Below are 25,595 nucleotides of genomic sequence, written 5' to 3' on the forward strand. Positions count from 1 at the left end.
TCAGCACCCTGTACAATAATTATATGTATATAATTTTACATACACATATAAAATTATTTACCTACTGCCTGTCCCCCCAACTAACTGTAAGCTCTATGAAGTAGAAGAATAGGTATGTATTCTATTTCACATTTCTGTTACATCACCAGCTCTTAGCAATGTGCAACATAAAGTAGTTTCTCAACAAATATTTTTAAAGTAAACACACGAACAAGCTTTTATGCTTTCACATTTATCTTGAGTACATTTATTGAGTGGTTACTTAATGTGTTAGACCCTGCATTAAATACTCTAATAAAATGTCTAATCTTCATCACAACTCTGAAAATAGATCTTATTATTCACTTTAAAGATGAGTAATATGTAAATAATTGTCCACAGCTACATGGCTAATTAAAGAATAAGAATTTGAATCTATGTCTGTCTGATCATAAAACCTGAACTATTACTCCTAAACCATACTTTGCAGCCTTAAAAAAAGATTAATAAAACTTGTCCAAATACATTTCAATACTTTTGAGATAATCCATTTACTTTCGCACATGCAGCCCTGTAGCAAAATCTATTATTTTAAGCTTGTCTCTATTTTAGTGAAAGCAGGTTTAATGTTCTCTGTAAAGGTCGAAATACTAAGCACATTATCTCTCCAAATTTTTAACAGACAGCTACAATTCAGATGAGATAAAGAAAAATCTATTTTACAGCTTCCAGAGAAAACACAGAGGAAGTTAAAGGTTGCCTAATAACTACATTGCTAAAGTTTCTTTAGAGAGCTTTATAATGGCCTTTTGAACTATAAGCCATTGAAGAGGCCTTCCATTCCTTCACACGTGACTATCACTGTGGGAGGTCAGAGAGCTGTTCAATTCTTGGTGTTGATCGAAAATTTCTTTTCTCTTAAGAATTTCAAAGTAGCTTCCTTGGCCTTTTGTTCTATGCTGTGTGGACACACTTCCCTTGGTTTTGCTCTGGAGAAAATGATCAACTAGCTTTCAATTCCATCATCTAGTGGTTTGGAAAGAATGAGAAGAAGGTAGTTATTAAGGTTTCCTGTTTATTATTGCTTTCCTCCAATAGATACTATTTCCCTGATCCAAAACTGCTCTGAAATTGAGCATATGAATAAAGACTCAGGGAGGGAGTAGACAGAAGAGAAGAGAAGATCTTGGGTGAAGCTAAAACCTTTCTCTCCAATTAACATCAAAGCATATCAAAGAAAATCAAGCAGCTTTTACCCTTCCATATCCTGTAAAGATCTGTCACTCTTGGCAGAGGAGGGGGAAAGGACAAGAGTGACAAGATATCAAGCCTGAAAAAGATAATGTGAGTTGGTAAAATAAATGGACAAAAAGATGATGGAATATCATGGAATGGACAGTGACAAGGACATATTGGTAGCTTTGTCAATATCCTCAAGAAAGAAACTGAGATTTTAGTTAAGTGTCTTAGAACTTAATAAACAAAGAATATGAAGCATTGATTATATTTTCTAGAAGGAAACAAAGGTGATGAATACAGAGTCAGAGATTCATGACACTACAGTATGATTTTGAATATATGCCACTTGTCTTTACAAGTTGCTTTCATAATATAACTTTTGGAATTTTCTTTCTCTCTTCAGGATTTTCTGTGATGATTATATTTATCCCATAAGCAAGTACATATAAACATTGTATATAAAATTTATGTTATAAATCAGAGCATGAAATAATAAGTAACCTTAAAATGGTTAAATATTTATAGTAAATGGGTATTATAACTTTATATTCAGAAATATCAGTGATCTTTGCTACTTTCTATGTCTTTGTCTATTACGTAGAATTTGACTTTACCCATTTATATTGAATCAGCTTGATTAAACACTCTTTCTTACTCTTTACATCTTTATAAATTAGTGAGAAGTCATTTATACATCTAGGGAATCAGTGATATGAGACCTACACCAAAATTTCATTTCTACTGACATTTCATTTATAGCGTGAGAGAGACCTCTTTCACTACACTATGAAAAAGTCAGAAAGAAAACACTCTTGCTATTAGTTCAAAATTAAAACAACGGGTAAACTGTTGGTTAGCCATTCCCAAATACAACATCAAGTCATTCAACTTTTGAGGGAAAGAGAGTCTAGATATGATAAGAAGAGAAAATACAGTTATGATAAATAATATTCCATTTAATAAAACTTTAATACATGGAGAGAACCACAATTAAGCAAAAACCACAAATTTTATGAGTTACCTAAAATAATTAATAATATATTTGAGACAAGGGTTAATACTATCTACAAACGAAAGCAGTCCATTCAGTCTCTGTTTTTTCAGATTATCTTTAAAAATGTTTATTTGTTGTATTTAAAGTGATAACTAAAAAGTTAGAATAGAAGGAAATGGAATTTTTAATAAAGTTCAGTGGGTGTTTAGCAGCTGTTTGGGGGCATTTTGGAGAAATCTTGTGTGCAAAATTTTGTCTAAAAACAAGAAACAGCAAGTAATCCCACTTTGGATTGTGAAATGTAAATGTAGAATGTCCACCTCTAACCAAGATGAAATAACAGGGATCAGATTTGCCCTCTCTCATGGAACAATCAAAAGAAGGACAAAATATTCGAAGTAACAGTTTACAAGAAAGTGAAGATCAGATGACAAAGGGAAGTGATTCCTGACGGTGAGGAAATGGGGTGAGCCTTATGATTGCCCTGACCAGCTGCCTTAGGAGAGATTTTAGGCCACAGCACAGTGAGGAGAATCCCAGGCAGTGTCCCAATAGCTCTGAGTTGAGAATACAGAGCTGGTGTCCAGGGAGAATTAAGTGGCTCGAGTTCAAAGACAGTACCAGAGAGGAGAGCAGACTGCACTATAAGAAATATTAAAGGAAGTCCTTCAAACAGGAGAAAATAATATTAGATGGAAAAATGGAACATAGAATAAGGAGCACCTGAAATGATAACTACATGGATAAATATATACAGGGTTTTCTTATTATTATTTTATTCTTTTCAAAGGCAGTATCATGCTTAAACTAAAATAATAGCGATGTAGTGTGGAGTGAGTAACATGGAAAAGTAAAACATATGGCAATAGGTCAAAGGTAAGGAATGAAAAATGGAAGCCTCCTGTTTTAAAGTTCTTAGAATATACACGAAGTGGTAGAGTCTAACTTGAAAATAGGCTACAATAAAATTAAAGATGAATACTGAGATTTCTGCTTCTGGGAGGGTAGAGCAGATGTATTTTTACATAGTTCTCCTGCAAAATACAACTAATATCCTGGACATTATAGGAAGACTCTGAAAAGTGGAGAGAAGAGGCACAGAGGTTTGCGACCTTGGAACCCAAGGAATGACAGAGAGGTGAGTTCCCTGGGATTTCTTTTTGCCTCATATATCTCAGATTTGGAGGTGAAGAAACTGACAACTCAGAAGCACCAACAGGTACAGATCAAAAAAGGCCTCAACAGAAGTCTGTTCTCTCTACCCAGAGGATCACAAAAGGGGCAGAGGAGACCAGACAGAAACCTTTTAGATAATAACTGCTATACTCTGCCAAACACTACAGAAAAAAACTGTGGCCCAGACTTAACCCGTACCAGTAAAGGAGAGGAGAGTGTAGACTTCTCTCACCAGGCCAACCTCCCTACCAAGTGGTATCAAAGAAGGCAGGATATGGAGCTGAGACTTTCATCCCCACTCAGTGATAAAAAGACTAGGCAGGACTGGGTTTAAATCTGATACTTGTGGCCTTGGGCAGCTTAAGACGCTCTGTCACTCTGCTTACCTATAACATGGATAATCATTTGTACTTTGCATGATGGTTTTAAAGACTAAGATCTATATATGAACAAAAAGAAAAAAAAAAGAAAACTAAAAACCAAAGTATCTCTCAAGAATACAGAAGCAAAAATCCTTAACAAAGTAGTAGCAAATAGCATTTAGCAATATACAAAAACAATTGTACAATATAACTGAATGAATTTATTCTAGGCATACAAAGTTAGTACAATACTTGAAAATCAAACACTTTCATATACCACATTAACAGTCTGAGGAAGAAAAATAACATGATCAATTGATGCAGTAACATTTGAAAAATTTAACACCCATTCCTCTTAAAAAATTGTCAGAAAACTAGGAATACAGGTTAACTTTCTTAACTTGATAAAGACCATCTACAGCAATCCTCCAGCTAACATACTCAATGGTGAAAGACTGAATACTTTCCCACTAGATTGGTAACAAGGAAAGAATGTCCTTTCTCACCACTCATTCAACATAGTACTGGAAGTTCTAGCCAGCACAATAAGGCAAGAAATGGGGGAAAAATCATATAGATTGAAAAGGAAGAAATAAAACTGGCTCTATTTGCAGATGACATAATTGTCTACTTAAAAAATTGCAAGGAATCTACAAAAAATTCCTAAAATAAATAAGTGAATTCAGCATGATCATAGGCTATAAGATAAAACATGAATTTAATTGTATCTAAATACTAGCAATTAACATGTAGACACAGAAATTATAACTATAATGCTATTTATAATCACTAAAAAATGAAATGCTTTGATGTAAATCTAACAAAACATATATATTACTTGTGTACTGAAAACTACAAAATACTAATAAAAGAAACCAAAGCAGATCTAAATATATGTAGAGGCATGTTGTGTTCCTGTATTGGACAGCTCAAAATCATAAAGATGTCAGTTATTCCAAGACTGATATACAGGTTTAATGAAATTCTTATCAAAATTTCAGAAAAGTATTTTGAGATATAGACAAGATTATCATATAATTTATATGGAAAGACAAACAAATTAGTCTAGCTTAAACAATTTGGGAAAAAAAATAAAGTGGAAACATTCGGTCTATGTAATTTCAAGATTTATTGCATAACTGCAGTAATTAAGACTATGTGGTATTGGTGGAAAGTAGAATACATAGAACAATAAAACAGAATAGAGAACCCAGAAATAACCCACACAAATATGTCTGATAGATTTTTGACAAAGTTGCAAAAACAATTTAATGGAGGACAGATAGCCTTTAAAAAGAGATGGTGCTGAAGCAAGTGGACATCCATAGGGCAAAAAATGAACTTTAACCTAAATCTCAAACATTATACAAACATTAACAAAAAACAGGTCATGGACTTAAATGTAAGGGTATAAAATGTTTAGGAAAAAAATATAGGAGAAATTATTTGGGATCTAAGACAAGGCAAAGAGTCTTAAAGTTGGCACCAAAAGCATAATCTATAAAAGGAAAAATTGATAAATTCAAATTCATTAAAATTAAAGACATTTTCTCTGTTAAATTTCCTTTAAGTATGAAAGTGCTGGCAGAGTGGCTCATACCTGTAATCCTAGCACTTTGGGAGTCTAAGGCAAGAGGATTACTTGAGCCCAGGAATTCTAGGTTATGGTGATCTCTGATGATGCCACTGTACTCTAGCCTGGACAACAGAATGAGACCCTGTCTCAAAAAAACAAAAAACAAAAGATGATGAATGTATAATCTATAGGTTAGGAGAAAGATTTTCAAATCAGATGGATAAACGGATATATAAAGAGCTCTCGACTCTAAATAGCAAAAAAAAAAAAAAAAAAACCTAATTAAAATGGGCAAAAGCATGAAGAGACATTTCTCACATTTCTCTGAAAAAGACACACAAATGGAAAATAAATTAAAATGTGTTCAATGTTATTAGCCATTTTATGGAAATTTAAATTAAAACCAAAATGAGACTATCACTACACTTACCAGAATGGCTAGAATAAAAAGAGTAACAAAATCAAATGATAGAGAAGATGCAGAGAAATGTAATAATTCATACGTTGCTAGTGGGAAAGTAAAATGGTATAATCACTCTAGACAATGGTTTGGAACTCTCTTTAAAAATTGAAAATGCTACTACCATGTAACCCAGCAATTATACTCTTGAGAATTTATTGCACAAAAATGAAAATTATATTTACACAAAATCATACACACAAATGTTTGTAATATCCCCAAATTGGAAACAACCCAAATGTCCTTCCATAGGTAAATGGTTAAACAAACTATACTATTTTCATACTATGAAATACTACTAACAACAAAAAGAAACAAACTATCAATATACACAACAACCTGGGTGAATCTCTGGAGATTTATTCTGAATGAAAAAAATGGCAATCCTGAAAAATTATATGCAGTATGATGCCATTTATAGACCATTATAAATAACCAAATTATAGACATGAAGATCAAATTGGTGGTCGCAGTAGGAGGAGTTGAGTGGGTAAGGTAGAAGTGAAGGTGGGAGACAAGTCAGTGTGAAGATACAAGTACAACATTGAGAATTCTTGCTGTGAATCTTCTGTATCTTGCCTACATAAATGTCAATATTCTGGTTGTATTATTGCACTATAGTTTTGTGAGATCTTATCATTAGGTAAAAGTGGGTGAAGATAACATGGGATCTCTCTGTATCACTATTAATAATTACACATAAATATATTTTTTTCAATTTTAATTAAAAGTATGTATAGTATAAGCCCAAAAGTTAAAATAGCAAATAAAAAGTTATGTAGCTAATAAGCCACACATGCAAAAAAGGGAAAATCAAATAAAATAATTTAAAAAATTATCCCAACACATGGCAGAAAAAGTAGAGAATGGGGAAGAGAACAGATTGAACAAAAAGGAAAAAAAAAATATCAAGATGAATGATTGTAACTTAATTATATCAATGATCACATTAAATATAAATGGTTTAAACACCCTAATTAAAAAGCAGAGATTATCAGATTAGATTAAAAAACGCAAGGCTCAGCTATCAGCTGCCTTCAAGGCATGGACTTCAAATAGAAAAATTCAAAAAATTGAAAGTGAAAAGATGGAAAAAATATATAACATGAGAGGTGAATAGATCAGTGGAAGAGAGTAGAGAGCCTGAAAGGGACCCACAAATGCATGGACAACTGATTTTTTTACAAATATGCAATGATAATTTGGTGGAGAAAGGAGAGTCTTTTCAACAAATAATACTAAAAATATTGGATATCCACATGCAAAAAAAGAATACATCTTCATAGTAGCTTGTAGTACCTGTGATGGTTAATTTTATGTGTCATCCCTAATGGGTCATGGGGTGCCCAGATATTTGGTTTAAACATTGTTTTTGGGTGTGTCTGTGAGGATGTTTCTGGACAAGATTAGCAATTGTGTTGGTAAACTAAATGAAGCAAATTGCCCTCCCTGGTGTGGTGGGCATCATCCAGTGCATTGAGGGCCTAAATAGAACAAAAAGGTGGATGAAGAGAGAATTCACTCTCTCTGCCTGACTGCTTGAGCTAGAACATTGATCTTCTCCTGCTCTCAGAATGCGACATGCACCACAGGCACTTCTGGTTCTCAGGCCTTTGGACTTAGACTAGAACTTTATCATCAGTTCTCTTGTATCTCAGGCCTTCATTCTCACACTGAAACTATACAACTGGCTTCCATGGGTCTTCAACTTGCAAATGGCAGATAGTGGGAATACAGTATATAATATTATGACAAGATATATATGTATACATATATGACAAGAGATGTATTGTAGGAATTGGCTCATGCAATTCTGGAAACTGAGAAGTCCTACTATCTGCCATCTGCAAGCTGGAGACCTATGGAAGCCAGTAGTATATATATATCCTGTTTTTTATATATATAGGATATATGTATCTTGTTATATATATACACACACACATACTATATATATATATATCCTGTTTTACATATATATCCTGTTTTTATATAGAGAGAGATGCAGATAGATATAAAATCTTCTATTGGTTTATTTTTTTTGGAGAACCCTAATACAGTACCATATGCAAAAATTAACTCAAAATGGATCATATACATAATTGCAAACCTATAAACCTTCTGAAAGAAAACATCAGAGAAAACCTTGTAACCCTAGGTTAGACATATCTAAAATTTCGTAGATATGAAGCCAAGCACGATTCAAAAAAGAGCAAATTGAGAAAGTGCACTTCATCAAAATTAATATCTATTTTTCAAAAGACAGTGTTAAAAGAATGGAAAGACAAGACTAAGATTGGGAGAAAATATTTGCAGAATATATAAAGAATTCTTAATATTCCTTAATAAGAAAAGAATCAATACAATATAAAATAGGCAGAAGCTTTGGTGACACTACACCAAACAAGATATATGGATAGCACATAAGTACATTAAAAGCTGCCCCACATCTTTATTCATTAGGAAAATGCAAATAAAGACCACAATGAAAAACCACTACATACCAATTAGGAAAGTTAAAATTAAACAGACTGACCATATCAAGTGTTGGCAAAGATGTAGGAGAACTTCAAATCCCAAGTTATGTTCATTGATGATGGGATTATAGTAAAATGGTACAACTACTTTGAAAAATAATTTGACAGTTTCTTGAAAAGTTAACCTTATACCTCCCATATTTCCCAGCCATTTCACTGGATATGGATCCAGGTATTTACCCAAAGGTCATGAAAGTATATGTCCAAAGACTTTTGCACATATGTTCATAATAGATTAATTGTTAATAGCCCAAATGGGAAACAGGTCTAAATGTCTATCCATAGGTGAATGGATTAAAAAATGTAGTATATCCATACAATAGTATATATTCAGCAATAAAAATGAACTATTCATACAGCAACATGGATAAATCTCAAAATAATTATGTGAGTGAAAGAAACTTCATAAAAAAGAGAGCTCATACTGTATAATTCCATTTATATAAAATTCTAGGGAATGCAAACTAATGTGTAATGAGTAACAGAAAGCAGACCAGTGGTTGTCTGAGGAGGGTGAGACAGGAGGGGAGGAATTGCATGAGATCATGAAGAATCTTTTGGAGGTAATGGATGCATGTATTATCTTGATTGTGGATATGGTTCATGATTATATACATATGTCAAAACTTATCAAATGGTATACTTTATATATGAGCAGTACATTATATATCATATATACCTCAAAAAAAAAAAAAAAACCTGCTACACATACACACACATTCCTCTCTTAAAATATACTGGAAAAGATTATTCAATTAGTTATAAAGTAAAAAGATTTGTTGACAGATCTAAGTTTGCCTTGAGAAAAATATTTATTATCTAGTTTAACACAGGGGCCTTTTTACAGTCCCTGGATATATAACAAAGATAATATGAATTGGGAGATTTGTTTCACTGTTTTATTATAAAACTAGCCGCGATCACAGATGCAGGCAATGCACCCTCAAGTATATGTTGAAGAAGTTAACTTTCACAGGTTTTACAGATATGAGCCCCTGCTGATATTAATATGACACTAACATGTTCAATCACATTCCAACTCAACTCAAATGTTCTTGCTATAAAATTGTACATAGCATAAGTAAAATTGGTAACTAATGGGTAGATAAAAAATATTTTGATGCTTTTGTCTTCTTGAGAATTCTTAATATTTCATGAAAATTGCATGCAATTGTGTTTCAAATGCCTCAAATAACTTTTCAGATACCCAGAATAACATGTAAAGTCTTTTATGGCCCCTCTTTTTTAACATCAAGTATCCCTTCACTAAAATTATGTTATATAGTATAGATAATAATATACTGAATAGAAGGTATTCAGTATAAAGGGGAAGAGAGATGGTGAACCTTATCTGGCAATTTTAGAATTCTTTGACACTTCTCCCATCAACAACAACAAAATAGTGATAAGACTAAAAATAATTCTGACCATTTAATCTTTATACTTCCTCATAATCTTTTTAATATTCTTTCAAATCTTTTTGTTTACATATACCAAATTGACTAATACCCCAAGGTAGGCTTAGTCAGACTATAGCAGAAGCCTGTAAAAAACTTGTGTTTTATTTCTATTCTTTTCTCCCCTTCTTCGCTTTCATATATTTCTCTCTTTTTTTGTCTTTCTCCTTTAATTTTGTTTGTTTCATGGCAGTATTATTTTTTATATTTCTTCATGAAGTTCTCAGATGGAATTGAAGCCAAAATATTTGATGTATTGTTGGAGCAAAGTGTTGGCTTGGGAAAGGTGTGGTTTGTTCTTTACCTTGTAGACTTCATTTCTATCACCTCTTCTCCCTGTAGTTTTTATGGAGAAAATTGGCTTTTGTCCAATCTTATGAAAAATGCAAGATTCCTATACAAACACAGTGACTAGAACTCTGCAATCTGGAAGAAGTTGGGGGTAGGGTGGGACGTGGCGATTGGGTTGGCAACCAAAGATGTTTGCCACACATGTCTTTCAAGCAAACTCCTTCAGAAATATCTTTACCTAGGAAGATACTAGGTTTTGACACAGTCTTCTGTTTTATTTTCCCTTGATTTTGGTGTGTTCTGCAGCTGCTGAAGGAATGGTGTGCAATCATCTGTGTTCAAGCGATGGCTGTTGGGGCTCTGGGCCAGACCAGTGCCTGTCGTGCCGCCGCTTCAGCAGGGGAAGGATCTGCATAGAGTCTTGCAACCTCTATGACGGGTAAGGCTTCTTATAATGTTGACTTCCCCTCATGAGCTGCAAAGGACTGATTAGCTCAGATTTTAAAAGTAAAAGAAAATTTCAGAATATGTGTGCAGGCCAAGATTTTTAAGGAAAACTCTTGTTGCATATGGAGGACAACACATAGAAGAATTGTTTTAAGGAGAAATAATTTTATTTACAATAACAAGACAAGTCTCTCTCTCTACATATATATATATTTGCTATATTTGCATTTTAAAAAACATATACTAAGATAATTCTTAATAAATTATAGCAACTTATACTTAAGCAAATTGAAAAATATACTCCAATTTTCCTTAGGAAGGAGATTGTTATAAGTAATCTTCCCTTCCATAAGTCCCAATAGTTTTTTTCCCCTCTCATACTTTTCTATTAATTTTAATCTGGAATGACTGCACAACTTTTGATATTTTTCCCACTCAGGTTATACATCTATTTGTGTATTAGGAATGGCCCATGTTTCTACATTTTTGACAACTGCTTAGCCTTATAGAAAAACTACCATTGTAGTTTCTAGTTGAAGAGGTTTTTGAATATATTCTGCCACTTTGTAGATAACCTAAGCAATATTTTAAATCAAGTATTTTAAAGTCCCTCTTATACTACAAAAATCACATTGCCAACTGTAAAACCAGGTATATACCCGGTTGCATGACATTTTATAGATGCATAAAAATCACTTTATCATGACACACAACTTAATGAATCATTCTTGTCCTCCATTAATGTGATAATGCACTCTGTTAGTACTGTTCCGAAGCCAAGTTTTTTTATATTGCTCACTGAAAGTATTTTCGATAGTTTTGTAAAGTGTAGTTTTGAAATTCTTTATTCCATTTCTTCTTGTGCCTCATGAATTGTCCCATTTTAACAACTATTCATTATCCCCAATAACATTGTAGTTTTGGATTTTGTATGAGAAGGATAAAAACCTATGGATCATAATAATATTGATGTATCTCTTGTTTGAAAGAGGACCAAATCCAATTCCCTCAATGAAATTTAGGGGAAAAAGATTAAAATTAGAAGTGTAAGTATAAAAACAATTTTAAGCAAGAATTGAGTCATTTTCAGGAAAATTGCAGCTTGTAATTTTGTAAGGTACAATTGACTTGTAAATTTGATAATGTATAGCAAATTGTGCCACTTGTCTCCTTGAATTGTATTCATGCTTGTTCACATTATCACAAAAGAATATTTTCTGTACATAAAATACCTCAGATCAAGGTATGCTTGGGTGTGCAGCAATTGACACCGTTAAAATGAAATGTGAGAGACTTTAATTTCATTAAGTGAATGTTACATTAAAAATTTATTGAATGTAAAATATTGTTAATTGTATATATCTAATCATCACTATATTTTTTGTACACTTTAGCTGTCCCACCTTATGCCCCCTTCCCACTACTCTTCCCAGGCACTAGTAACCATCATTCTATTCTCTGTCTCCATGAGATCAATTGTTTTAATATTTAGCTCCCACATATTAGTGAGAACATGCAAGATTTGTCTTTCTGTGCTTGCCTTATGTGTGAAGTTCTAAGGAGGGAATGGATCATAAAAATCATTTTATCTAATAGCAGCAGCACTGAAACAGTGGAAATTTGTGCAATTAAATATTGGCCAAAGTCACAACACTGGAGAAGAATAAAGCCAACACTGGAACTCAGGGCATCTGATTTTCATCCTGTTTCCTTTCCAGATGCCATTGTTTTTCTTTAGTATTTTAGTTTTAAACTTGCTGGAAATATGAAATTTATAAACACGTGGATGTATATAATATTCTCTGTCTCATTTCTGCAAAACAATGAAAGCTAACCAAAGGAAAAATACAGGTTTCCTAATTAAACACTAATTTCCAGACTGTTTTTCATATTTACCATTTTCTGTACATATCATTAAATCAAATCTGTTAAATGAATTTAAATTTTTTAATGTATTTTGCAATAGTAGTGGGGCCTAGGAAATCATAACCATGGAGTTAGTTTGAAAGATAATCAATGAAAGTATCTTATAAATGCCTAATGCAATTCTTGCCTTCCTGATGATGGATTTCTCACCTCCCATCTTGTGGTAGGGGCTACTTTCTTTCAAGATGGCCTAATGATTAAGATAGCCTTTGAGGAAGGATGAAATCCCAACCTCATCACTTCCTAGTGGAAATATTCAACCTTGGACAAAAATGTGGTGATTCTAAAGCTGGTTTTCTTATATGAAAAATGGAAAAATAATGGTGTCAGCTTTATAGGATTATTGTGATTATCAAATGAAAAAAATGCATAATAAGATCTAAGAGTTCCTCCTGTAAATCATGATTTCCTTTCTTGTCTATTAATATAAGTTGATCAAATGGTTAAGTAGAATAGTCTTGTTAAAAACTGCTGAAAGTAATCAAATACAAATATGACATTTACCAAAATCAATGGAATACACACATACACTCACACACACACAATTTGGCTCTTAGGAAAGAAAAAATCCTAAAAAGAGGAATTTTTGAAAGGAAAAAGGAAAATTAGTCAATTCTTGTATGATTAGGATTCAAATCCAGGTAATGTAAGTGACTGTATTTCATCAACTCTTAACTATTGATGCAGTACTCAAGCAAACAGAATGAACAAGATAGGTAACTGTGATGGGACCTTAAAATTTATCTGGCAACTTGTTTAAACTCTTCTGAAACTTTAAGACCAACATGAAACATCAAAGAGAATGCCAGTCTAAACTCTTTGCAGGCATTTTTATATTTAATAATCACAGCCTCACAAGCTAATACTATTTTTCACTTTTATGGAAGATATATAGAAACCTGAAGCTTGGAGAAGTTAAAGTATTTAAGGCCTAGAAATGTTAGACTTGGTGCTGGGATTTAAATTCGGGAAAGACTAGATTCCAAAGCATTTACTTTTGAGCACAGGATTGGCTAAGGTAACACACATACAACAAAACAGTGAGAAATGTATCACAGCAAAAACAAGTGAAACAAAGCTCAGTATGCAAAGCTACTGCTCAATAGAACGTAGTTTGTTAGGTGCAATTCAGCTGAAAAAAAACACTCTAGCAAAGTCATAGTAGACTGGCAAAGTCCCTAGGAGGGGACAGAAAAGAAAAAGAGCAATGATGGAGACAGTGACAATAAAAGGCAGAAGTATCAGCGACTGCAAGGAGGATTTTTTCTGACAGCAGAAAGGAAGAGAGCAAGAAGGCACACAAATGGAATTCTATGGGAAAAGGGGCAATGGGCTGTCTCTACGATTTTTCATGACATTTTATTCCTCAACTCTGTGTGTGTGGAAGTGGGTTTTGGAGACGAGTAAGAAAAGCATGACCTATGTTTTAACGGTATAAAAATTATGACCTTTATTTAGTACCATAACCCGTTAATCACCCAAGAAACTATTACCCAAAACCAGTAATTAGCTGATAATCCCAGGCTTTGCTGTAGCTGTCATATAATTTCATTATACAAACAATGGTTTTGGTTTTCTTTACAATTTAACTACCCTCTCATGCAAAGTCATTTTGACCTTTATATTCTGAAGGTTTCCTCTATTGAGTATTTTATACCGCTCACGTCAATGAAGCGTGTAAAACAAGCATGTTTTTATGTAATTGAGATTTTAAACTCAAGAAAATTTATAAAAAGTTTGATCATAACAAACTAATATCTCACTTTAAAAATATAAAATTCATGTAAATAAATATAGGTGCATTAAATACATAATCAAACCATCCATTTATGCTAATTACTTTGAAAAACCAAACTTAATTATTTTGCCTTGAAATAGATGTAGTCTTACTCTAACCAACAAAAAGCATAGCACCCTTTGGCCTTTTGTCGTTTATTAAGGCTTTACGGTATTCAAATGAGAAAAAAGTGAGCACTTACCATAGGGAAAAATATATTTGAATTTATGACCTAATTAATCCATAATTGCCATATCTATAATGCTACTGGTTTGGAATGGTAGCTCAGGATACAAAGACACACAATAGTAAGTAAAGTAGCTAGAAATATGTAGTCAACTTTAGTTAATGACTCATAAATGACATCTAAATCGTCTTTATCCAGTACTTCATCCTCCTTTATATTAATGGGAAGGGGTAGTTTAAACATGTTGTAGATGACTGATACTAATTAATGAAATGAAAATTTTGGAGCAGATATGGGTTGGAAAATTTATAAATTGATAACATGTAATATGCAAATAGCCACAAAAATGAAAGGATGTGGGAAGGGATGATCATCATTGCAGGAGATTTTAATTAGAAAGTTTTAGAATGTTACGATTAAGCTATTTTTTTTTTCATTTTATACCATATAGAATTACTTCAGAAAGAATTTAGACTAAAAAAAGATGTGATATGAGATCAATAATCTGAAAAAATAAAATCTACTATAAAGATATATTTTTTCTAATTCTCCAAGGCAGATATTTTAAAAGAAGAAAAGGAATCAAAGTGTTTTTTGAAGTTTCACCAAAAATAAATTGAAGAGTCTTGGGATTTGAAGGACAAGGATAGGGAACATTCATGTAACTTAGCAACAAGAAAAATACAATAGATCGTTCAGAGTTTAGGAATTAAAACTTCACCAAGAGTAAAATTTTATATAGAGACAAACAGGCACAGCCTTACTCAAAAGGTAAAAATGGTTCTGCTGTGTCATCAAAAGAGTTACACCTTTTTGTTTTGTTTGTTTTGTTTTGTTTTAGTGTGTGAGACTGCTGGAATATCTCTCACAGGAGAGAGGTTTCCAGAACGAGTCTATCGTTGAAGCCAATGGAGGGCAAGGAGAGCCATCTGGCTGCAGTTTATCTTTTCTCCTAATGGAAAACTTAATGTTTCTGATGCTCCTGGCACATAGAGAAACAAACTCTAGAATTTACTCTGCCAATAGGACTTTTAGCAGATGTTACTTCATTTGTTAAGTTGACAGCTTGTTTGCTTACACCTTCTCATGCAGCTGATGTTTTCACAGTGAATTTCGGGAATTTGAGAATGGCTCCATCTGTGTGGAGTGTGATCCCCAGTGTGAGAAGATGGAAGATGGCGTCCTCACGTGCCATGGCCCGGTAAGCCCGAAGACATCTGCAGTTGTGTGTGCTTATTTAGTAACATGTATGAATGTTTTGTTATGTTATTGTTTTGTTTTTCCATCCATTCAATAGGTACTTATAGGATTCTATGGGGAAATGTGTTTAATATTCTGCTCTCAACAGGCTTAAAGTTTAGTGGTAGCGATAAAATATTTCAAAATTCAATATCATTTGAATCAAAACATTTATTCTCCAGATGATATATTTAAACAGAATTATAAGATATGGAGTGGTCCTGGAAGATTGCACAGCATAGAAAAGAGAAATACAAAAGTAATTAGATTAAATAATAAATATTGATATAATATAAATATGTATAAATTGTTATAGGAACACAAGTCAAAAAGAAACTAATTCTATCTTTGGGATGGAATGTGGATTATCAAGGAAGGACATAGAGAAATGATATTTGAGCTGCGCTTGGATGAAGAATCTGAGAAGAGGAAATGTAAAGATATGCAAGTGTGCAAAGTTCACATTGTATTTAGGGAAAACTAACACATTCTTATCCATATTTAATCATTTAACTATTATGGCAGTGTGAAGGGCAGTGGAAAGAAGGAAGAAGACAAGTACTTATAAACTAAAATCTAAAGCAGTGTGATATATGTTCACAATGTCAGCATTCATAAAAGTCTAAAACATAGAAAGTTCAGTAAGGCTGAGGAAGGCATCTGTGGAAGATCAGTGTACAGAATCAAGAAAACCTAAGTGATCAGTAATGCTTGAAATGCTAAGCAGCTAAAACACAAGTTTTAGTAATGGTGTCTGAAAAACTGGCATGGCTGAGCTCAAACAGTGGCCCAAACTTTGCTCCCCTAGGGGGTGGCTTTCTTTCAGCCTTTACAATTCATACCTCTAGGTTTTTCCCTGTTTCTGGACCCACATGCTGATTATCACAGCCAGAGTCAGTGGTGATTTTGTGTGCCAGATAACAAGCTTATATAACTGAGGATATCCAAGAGGTTCTGGAAGCTTCTCCATGAGACTGACACTGTGACAAAATAGAGGAAGAAGTCATCAAAGCTACTTGGAAATCCCACTCCTGGTCTTATGATTTATTCTGTTGAAATCTTATTTTTGACTTGTTTCCCTAATGTGTTTATGTTTACCAAGCACTGTTACATCTGAAGCATGATATCACTTTATCCCTTTAAAATACAAAGAAATTGAACCTATAAGGATTAGAAAGTTACTCCAAAATCTGCAAGTCAATAGGATATGGAGCTGCAACCATAGAAGTTCTGACTCCACTTTTCAATTCACTTTTTTCCCCAGCAACAATGTCCTTAGTGTAATAAGGATGAAATGCTTTCTGGTAATATGATAACTATATGTGAAATGGGATAATATCCTACTGAAATAAGACAGAAATCGAGCGTAATCTAGAGAGGGATAGTTTTGAAATAAAGGAAGACTTCTGCTTTTATATCTTCATCCATCTACACTTGGTTTTTTAATTTAATTTGTTTTGTTTTGTTTTTTACAATTTTATCCATTCTGCCTTGCTTTCACTACTCCTGTACAGTCCTACTGAGAAGAAAGAAAAGAAAGTGAAATCAGACAAAGTTGCAGGAGACAAAAATATAGGCTAGAAAAACAGCAAGAGAAGAAAAGGGATAAGGGAAGGGAACTGATTTTTAAAATACATTTGTTTAAAAGGTAAAGGAGCTCTTAAAGTTGGGTTAATAAAGGTTGTGCTGCCTTAACAAATAACCCCCATGTTGTAGTAGTTTACAGAAATATGTTTAAGTCTTTTTCATGTAATGTGCACTGTGAATCTGGGAAATGTTCTAAAGCAGGCCCCCTCCCTGTGTGGCCTAGTATTCCAGTCTCTTGTAGTAGCTGGTAGTAGCTTCTAGAGAAAAACACCAATTGTCACTGAAGAAAAAATGTGATGTTTCTATCAGGATATCATCTGTCCCTTACTTGTCTGTCTAGAGTATTGAATCCAGAGGTATCTTAAAATTAGGGATGAAGAAGGATATTGCCTTCACCTCCATTTTCTATTATTGCATTTATCGGTTCGTTTATTGCATCTAGGTTCTTAAAAGCTTTGGGGATACAATGAAGGAAGAAAAGGAAGAATAAGCATCACACACACTTATATTTCTTTAAGTCTCTTTATTATGGAAACAAGATGGGTATATTTTGTGGGTTTTTCTTTTTTTTTTTGTTTTTGTTTTTTTTTTTTTTGAGAATTGTCAAGATATTTTTTGTCAGCCTAGGACATTAGGTTTTCTATCATGATAATACAATCAAATATAGTAAAGCACCACGTGATGATGTTTGGGTTAGTGACGACCACATACATCATGATGCTCCCATAACATTATAATACTGTTTTTATTGTACCTTTTCTATGTTCAGATATGTTTAGATGCACAGATACTTATCACTGTTTTATAATACAGTTGCCTACAGTACTCAGTATGGTGACATGCTATATAGGTTTGTAGCCAGGAGCAATAGGCTATACCTTATGGCTTAGGTGCATTATAGGCTACACCATCTAGGTCTGTGTAAGCATACCCTGTGATGTTCATACAATGATGAAATCTCCTAATGACACATTTCTTATAACATATCCCTGTCATTAAGTAATGTATATCCGTGGTTAAGAGATGCTTAAAAAATAAGGAAGAACAAAAAATAATTTATCTTATCGCAGTATCCTTAAAGATTAAATATGAATTTAATTTTAGTTTTGTGACTTTTTATATCTTTTGATTTCACCTGGACATTATTTTCTATTACAAGAACTTAAGAGAAAAATAATTTCTAATTTTTAATTCAGACTATAACTGCCTAATTTACTCATAGTAAGTTTTAGTCTGTGTTCTGCCAGAATACATCACCACGTCTCTTTTCTTGTACAATAAGTCATGCCACTGAGCATACTTGCACAGTAAATGATTCTGTATAATAGACAGTATTACGTGCCTAAGTACCCGTAAGCAGGTGTTAAAATTGGAAGCATGTGAAGTATTCTTTTTTAAGAGGAAATAAGAAGTTACCATTAGCAAACTCCTCAGGTAGAATAGGGATTAGATTTTATAGGCTTACTTTTTTTTTTTTAGCTCTGAGCCTCACATGAAGATAGTGAAATAGACAGGTGCCTGACTGAAACTCAGTCTCAGGATTTCTAGAAATCTCCTCCTGATTGCTTTTTCTTCTTGACACCATAATTCTTCATTAGCAGCCTTCATTTTTTTTTTAATTTTTAAAATATTACATTTCTTGATATCCTGATGCCTAATATAACTAATTTGTAATGTCTGGATGCTTTTGGATGAACATTTATGTAGGGATGTAAGGCATGCCCCTGATCACCACAGTTCCTACCTAATAATAACTTTGTGCTGACTCTTGGCTCCCAAATTCTCATTGTTTATAACTATTAACTTGATAGAATTGTCTCCCCGTATACACACTATATCTTATTTATGTCTTTAATATGTACCATAATGATTGTTGAATCCTGTGGACATAGATGTTAGGGAGAAATGAGTCAGGGGAAGAAGTTCCATGTTCAAAAAGGGGAATTAAAAGCAAATTTAAAGTAGGTAATATTCAGAACAGCTGAATATGTGAAAACATGGGCATCTTTTAAGAAAAATAGCATTTTATTAAAATGTTCTACATTTTCTTTGATCTGAAGATATGCTGATCATTCCTTCCATGCTTACTATTCCCTGCGCCAGATCCCAAACCAGTTTTTGTTTTGCAAAATTTTTAGATGTTTAATGTTATTTTTAAAGAGTTAATTTTGTTATTTTCAAATATAGTTTCATATTATTATTGCTTCTTGACAATATTAGAAAATTAATGTATATTATAAACATAAATATATAAAGTGAGTGAGTTCTATTTAAATTGTTCATGCTCATATTTATATTAACTTCATCCTTGGATTAGTTTCTCCATGAAGTTTTTATTTGTATGTATCTGCTTTATTATTAATATTATGGAACTTTTGATATTTGCTCAGCAGAATGTGCATTTATATGGGTCTCAGCATTGTTCTGTGATTTACTAAAATCCCTCCAAATAGACATTACATGATTTGTAGCATTATCACAAGCTGATTTGAGGTAAATAACTTGGATTTTTTAAATTATTTGTCTAAACTTCCTGATTCCTGGTAATTTATTCATAGTTAATTTTAAAATTCATCTTACAAATAAAGTCATTGTACAACCAAAAGAAAATTTACATCCCACGTTTATGTGAAATTTAATGTTACTTAATTTCTATTGTCTCCTTTTCTCATTAACTATTTAGTAAGAGTATTCACATATTCCCAGTGATGATGGTGAAATATCCCCAGGGAATATCTGTTATTAACAAATATTATTGCACTGTAATATCACTAGAAATAAACCACAAGAAGAAAAGACTGATGTCTTTTTGGAAAAGTCATTGAACAATTTTTCTGATCAAATTAAAGCACATTAGAGGAATGACATAGAAATCAATTGACCCAGGAACTGCTGATTTCAAAAAGGAAAATATTTCACGAACACATATGGTATTATGACGTTTTCACACTTATAGGATATCAAACTGAACTTGAGCTTTCTCTCCTTAGCACTATTTGTACTACAATAGCTACATCCACATTAGTACTGCTGAAAACGTTCTCCAGTTCCCTAGAGGAAGATTTGCTACCTACCAAAGTCTCAGTAACTGAAACACATGAATGCATTCCAGAGGAAATGGCATCCACTTTCTTCTTTATTTTTTTTTCCTTTTTTACATTTCAGGGACCTGACAACTGTACAAAGTGTTCTCATTTTAAGGATGGCCCAAACTGTGTGGAAAAATGTCCAGATGGCTTACAGGGGGCAAACAGTTTCATTTTCAAGTATGCTGATCAGGATCGGGAGTGCCACCCATGCCATCCAAACTGCACCCAAGGGTAAGCATCCTTTCTGGCCAAGGACTCAGCCTTGTATGTGTTGCTGGTCAGAAGATACGCGTGTATCTTTATCCCTGACACTGTCTCCTAAGTATAAGAATATTCTCATAAAACTCTATCTTTATATTTAATATGTTGATTTTAAAAGAAACCCTGTCTAAAAGAATGATTTAAGAGATCAAATTTGTACCCTCTGAAATACTTCTGCTTAACGTTTACATATAACCAATCTATTAACACCTTCCTGAAGCTAGTGACAGGTTTACTTTGAATGTGGTATAGAAATTCTTCCAAATTATAACAGAAATTCAAGATACTAGAAAAGATAAGACAGTAATCATACTTTTGATATTTGTGTATATTAAATCATTAATAGAGGTTTTTGTTTCTGTTTCTTTGTTGTCACAATCAGCTTAAAGTGTGGATATCTCTCGGTGGTAAATACTACCTTAGATTACTCCTTCAAGATAATAGGAACAAAGATAGTACTGGTAGACAAAAATAGGGGAAGCTAGTGATATGTATATTAATGAAATAACTAGTACATTTTTGTGAAAATAACTTTGTTACAGGTTATCCGATAGCCTAAAATTTCTTTGACTGACATAGAACAATTCAAAAATTGGTAAACATTTTTCTGTTTTTCAAAAGAATGCATTGTACAATGAATAATAGTTAGATTATGTATGATATTTATAACAGTCGAATAACAAAGACACATTACAGAAAGAAGAAAAGCACTGAACTGTAAAAGAAATGTTATTCATCTAACAAATTCCAACAACTATTTCTTAAAAGTTAAAAAAAAAATCTTATTTAGTAAAGATTTTTCTTTTTCTTTCCTCCAGAAAGTATACAATTTTAGGACTGAAAGCAGTTTCACACACTCTACCTTCTTCCTGTCCATAAAACCTCTTCTGCATTGTGAGTGCCCACAGGCATGTGCACATACACATACAAACGCACACACACTTGTTGAGAATCATCTTGGGTATGTTATATCTGGCAGGAAAGTAGGAGATTCCATAAAGAGATTTTCTGCCAGATTAAGGGCTAGCTGTTAGGGGATATTGAAGAAGTTAAGCAAGCAACATCATTTCCTGGCAAGAAAACATCAATTTGCAGATGCTGCTACCATTTCCTGCAGGTCAAGAAATCTGCTTAAGTCACTCTGTGAAGTGGCAGATCCTCAAAAGGTAAAGTAATATTCTGCCATTCAAATTCAGATTCAGCTTTGAAGAGCTAACTGCCAACTCACTGGTTTACACATAAACACATAGGTTGAGGATACTGAAATAGTCACATAGGTGCTTTGTTTCAAGGAAAGTAGAAGTAATAAACTGCTCCCCTTGTGAGTTTTTGGCACACTTAAGAATATTGTATGAAAAAACAACTGGTACTGCTGGAGCAGAAGAGTCAGCAACAGAAAGAGAAAACTTTGCCTGCTAAAATCATCCACAAGAGGATTTTATTGTTTTGCAGCTAAAATTAAACCAGTAAATTATTCAATATAATGTTGATGTCAACAGCTGTTGCCATTCAAAATGAGACCTTTTGCTGTTTTTGCAAATCTAATTACAGTGAAGCCATTAGGGAAATGAAAGTGAGATCACAGAGCCATAGTCTGGATGTGTGGCTGGTGTGTCTTCCTCTCAGTTCTTTTAAATCATGATTATATAATTTTAAAAAACATATATAGTGGAGGGAAGTAGAAATAGGGAGCAATGAACAGAGATCAATTTACCGTAGCAGCAAAATCTGGATTTCAGTTGAAAGGGAGGATGATGGTTTAAAAGGGAACAAATCTCATCAGATCATTTGGAAACTCCAAGTAAATAGGAAAAAAAGATGATTTTAGCAAATTATAGCTGCAGAATTATGGTGAGACAGCATTTGAATATTGTACTCCCCAGAATCTTCCAAGGTAAATGTATTCTCTCACGACTGACTTACTCCTCAAGGATTTTTGGCTTTGTTTTCATTTAGCTTTCTGCCATCCTTTTTCTGATAGCCTCCACATCGTCATGTTCACTCACTTTATAAAAATGCTATGGTTGCAGCCCCAGAGTAAAAGCTTCTCCCAAAGAGTAGTATTCCTAAATTCTAAATCCCCATATGTAGTCTATTGCTGTGCAACCACTGTGCTTTGAGATCCTTTACTGAAGTGATGAGGTGTCCTGTGCAGTCGGTCCCTTCTTTGCAAATTGTGCACATAGAGATACAATCTTTCTCTAGAAATATCACAGGGGCAGTGGGGATGATGGTATGAGTGACTATTTTAATTCTTAAGCACATGTTAATAGCTGACCTATCAGTAAGTTTGAATTCACCAGGCCAGCCTTGGAAAACAGCTTTTCTTTTCCTAACACGCAAATATTTTGTCCAATAATTCAAGAACCAAGTTAATAGAAATACTCTTTCAAATCACACTTTTTTTTAGAAGTTCTTACTTTGAATACTGTTTAATGATTTTCTGAATTTAAAATCATCTGTATAATACCTCAAAAGCACTTTTACTACTCTAAAGGTACATTAAATTTATTAGCTGTAATAAGTTCTTTAAATACTTTTAAAATAGGTTATCCATTTAGGCCCTATCAAAAGATTCTCGCTAATATCCCAGGAGGAAAAAACAATGACAACAACAACAACATTGCCTCTTCTTGTCTGCACTTAGACAACTCCTATGTTAGCAGCCTTTTCTCATTTCATTCATTCTTCAACTTTGTTAAATTGGATGTCTACTCTGCATCAGATACAGTGACAGGCAAGTTAAGAAATGAGCAAGATGCAGCTCTTGACTTCTATGAACTCACAATCCAGTGAATTTATATTCTTTAATTTATATCCTCTATTAGACACCAGACCCTTCTCCACAGCATTTTGAAATGATGAGCAAGAATTAAAAACTTAGGAATGATATTCATATTTGAAATTAGCAAGATAGAAATTTTAAAAGAAGGCTTATAAACTACTCTTAGCATGTAATTAAATGGTAGTGAGAGTGGAGATTATAGTACCCTCACAAACATTGCTTGAGTCCAAGCTAACTTAATGTCAATTTAATTTTGGTTTTGTTTCAAACCAAACCTACATTTTAGATTTGATTGGAATGTTTATTTCATGGGGAATCTTATAAAAATCTTATTACATGTTTTCATTAATATTAGAATCATAATTTCATATTATTAAGTTTCACACATGCCTTAATCTTGTTTATCAATCCTTTTAAATTTATATCATGAAAAATTTCCATTGATGGAGAGGACAGAAGGTCTGCTTGTGGAAGTATTAAGTCTATAATCTTTCAATGGAAAATTCAAAAAATTTCCTCCATTTCCATTCCAAAATTTAAAGATTTTATCAAAATATCTGAACTGTGTCGGTTATATAGGTACATTAAGGTACTTATAAGTCATTATGTACCAACAATTATTAAATACACCTAAATATTCAGAAGTCCAGAAATTATTCTGGAGTATATAAATTAGACATACTATGGTTTCTTTTACCGATCTATCTGTAAGTATACTTTGGAACACTAATATTTTTGAGAATTGTATTATTCCACATCTTGATTCAATCCTTTAATTGAGATTTCAACTTTTCAAAAATTTAATGTTTCTGTTATTCTATGATCTTGCCAAATGGACGTAAATTGCATATGCTAATTAGTTGCTTTTATAAAGTGCAAAGAGTTGAGGTGCAGTATATATCTTTAAGCATACAATGGCTCATATTTAGAAAGGATGGTGCCACATCTGTCCTATTCTCATTCTTTTTCTTTCATTTTTTTTCTTTCATCCTCAGTTTAAAAATATGTTTAGACCTCAAACAGCCTGAATAATCCTCTCAACAACCTTTCTTGACCCTACATCCTGCTCCCTCAGTCTCTCTCCTCTATTTCCCTTGCCCCTATTTTCCTATTTGCTTCTCAACTCACAGAAACCTAAATTCTAGTGACTATGACAGTGACAAATAAAATTATCTCAGGAATTCTTATTAGACTTCTCTGCATTTCACACTGATAACCACCCCCTCTTTCTTGAAGTTCTTTTCTGATTTGGCTTCTATGACACTGTAGTCAAATGATTTTACTCAATTATATTTTCCCATGCTTTTAGTATGAAGAGCCTGTCTTAGTTCATATGCTATTAGAGTTTGGGGGGTTCTAATCTTCAGCCTCTCGTTTTCTCACTTTAGATTTCTTCTGCTATCTATCCACTTACATGGCTTTAGCCTTCTCCTGCATGGTATTTCAAATGTATTCATTATACCCGTGCCTCTTTCCTCGCTTAGCAACAGACTCATCTTCCCAACTGCTGAGTAACATTTCTACCTCTGTGTAGGACAATCACACCAACTGTAGACATACAAAACTGAAATTATCAACCACTCCTCCCCTAATACATGCATGAAGAATCATGTTCTTCCTCTTGGATTTTCTCAATAATGACACCACTATTCTCAAAGCTGGAAATATAAATCATGTTTTAACTCTGATTCTTTTATATCTTTCATTAAATCAGCCAACTTTATCTGTTTTCCCCCGTATCTTTTGAGGCATATCTTGAATCTGTCCCTTTGCCACTTCCCCAGTTACCATTTCCCTGGTTTAGTCCATCATCTCTTACAGGGACAAAAATATTATTTGTGGCCAAAGAAGTCTACCTGGCTCTCAGCTGACTAGCCTCCACAGGGCAAAGGGATACAAAGATTTTTATCTATGTAGAATACAAATCTAGCAATCTCACTATTTCTTTAAAACCCTACAGTGATTTTCTATTAAGTTTGCTACTACGCAAATAGTTATCAAAATCTGGCTTGCATCTAATGCTCTAGCTTCTTTTTTTCTCTCCCTGTTGTCTCACATTGTGTTCTCCAACTATTAAGAATTGCTGGTAGTTGTTCGTATACGCTACACATTTCTTCAGATCTATGTTTTTGCTCCTGCTGTTTCTTACCCTTCAGAAATTTCTGCCACTCCAACCCCAGCTCTCAGCACTCTAAACTTCAGCTTCCCACATCCTTCAGGAGGGTTACC

General features: G+C 33.3%; 1 protein-coding gene across 1 annotated transcript in view; it reads left to right on the top strand.

The window, feature by feature from the left end:
* The window catches only part of ERBB4 (erb-b2 receptor tyrosine kinase 4), a 665,849-nt gene that overhangs the window by 392,058 nt on the left and 248,196 nt on the right, over window positions 1–25,595 (top strand). Inside the window, exons 13-15 of the mRNA XM_069474179.1 lie at window positions 10,375–10,507; window positions 15,513–15,606; window positions 20,397–20,551. Of these exons, the coding sequence (XP_069330280.1) occupies window positions 10,375–10,507; window positions 15,513–15,606; window positions 20,397–20,551 (382 nt within the window). The remainder of the gene's footprint in view (window positions 1–10,374; window positions 10,508–15,512; window positions 15,607–20,396; window positions 20,552–25,595) is intronic.

Source organism: Eulemur rufifrons, chromosome 1 (genome assembly GCF_041146395.1).
Source record: "Eulemur rufifrons isolate Redbay chromosome 1, OSU_ERuf_1, whole genome shotgun sequence".
Classification (NCBI taxonomy): domain Eukaryota; kingdom Metazoa; phylum Chordata; class Mammalia; order Primates; family Lemuridae; genus Eulemur; species Eulemur rufifrons.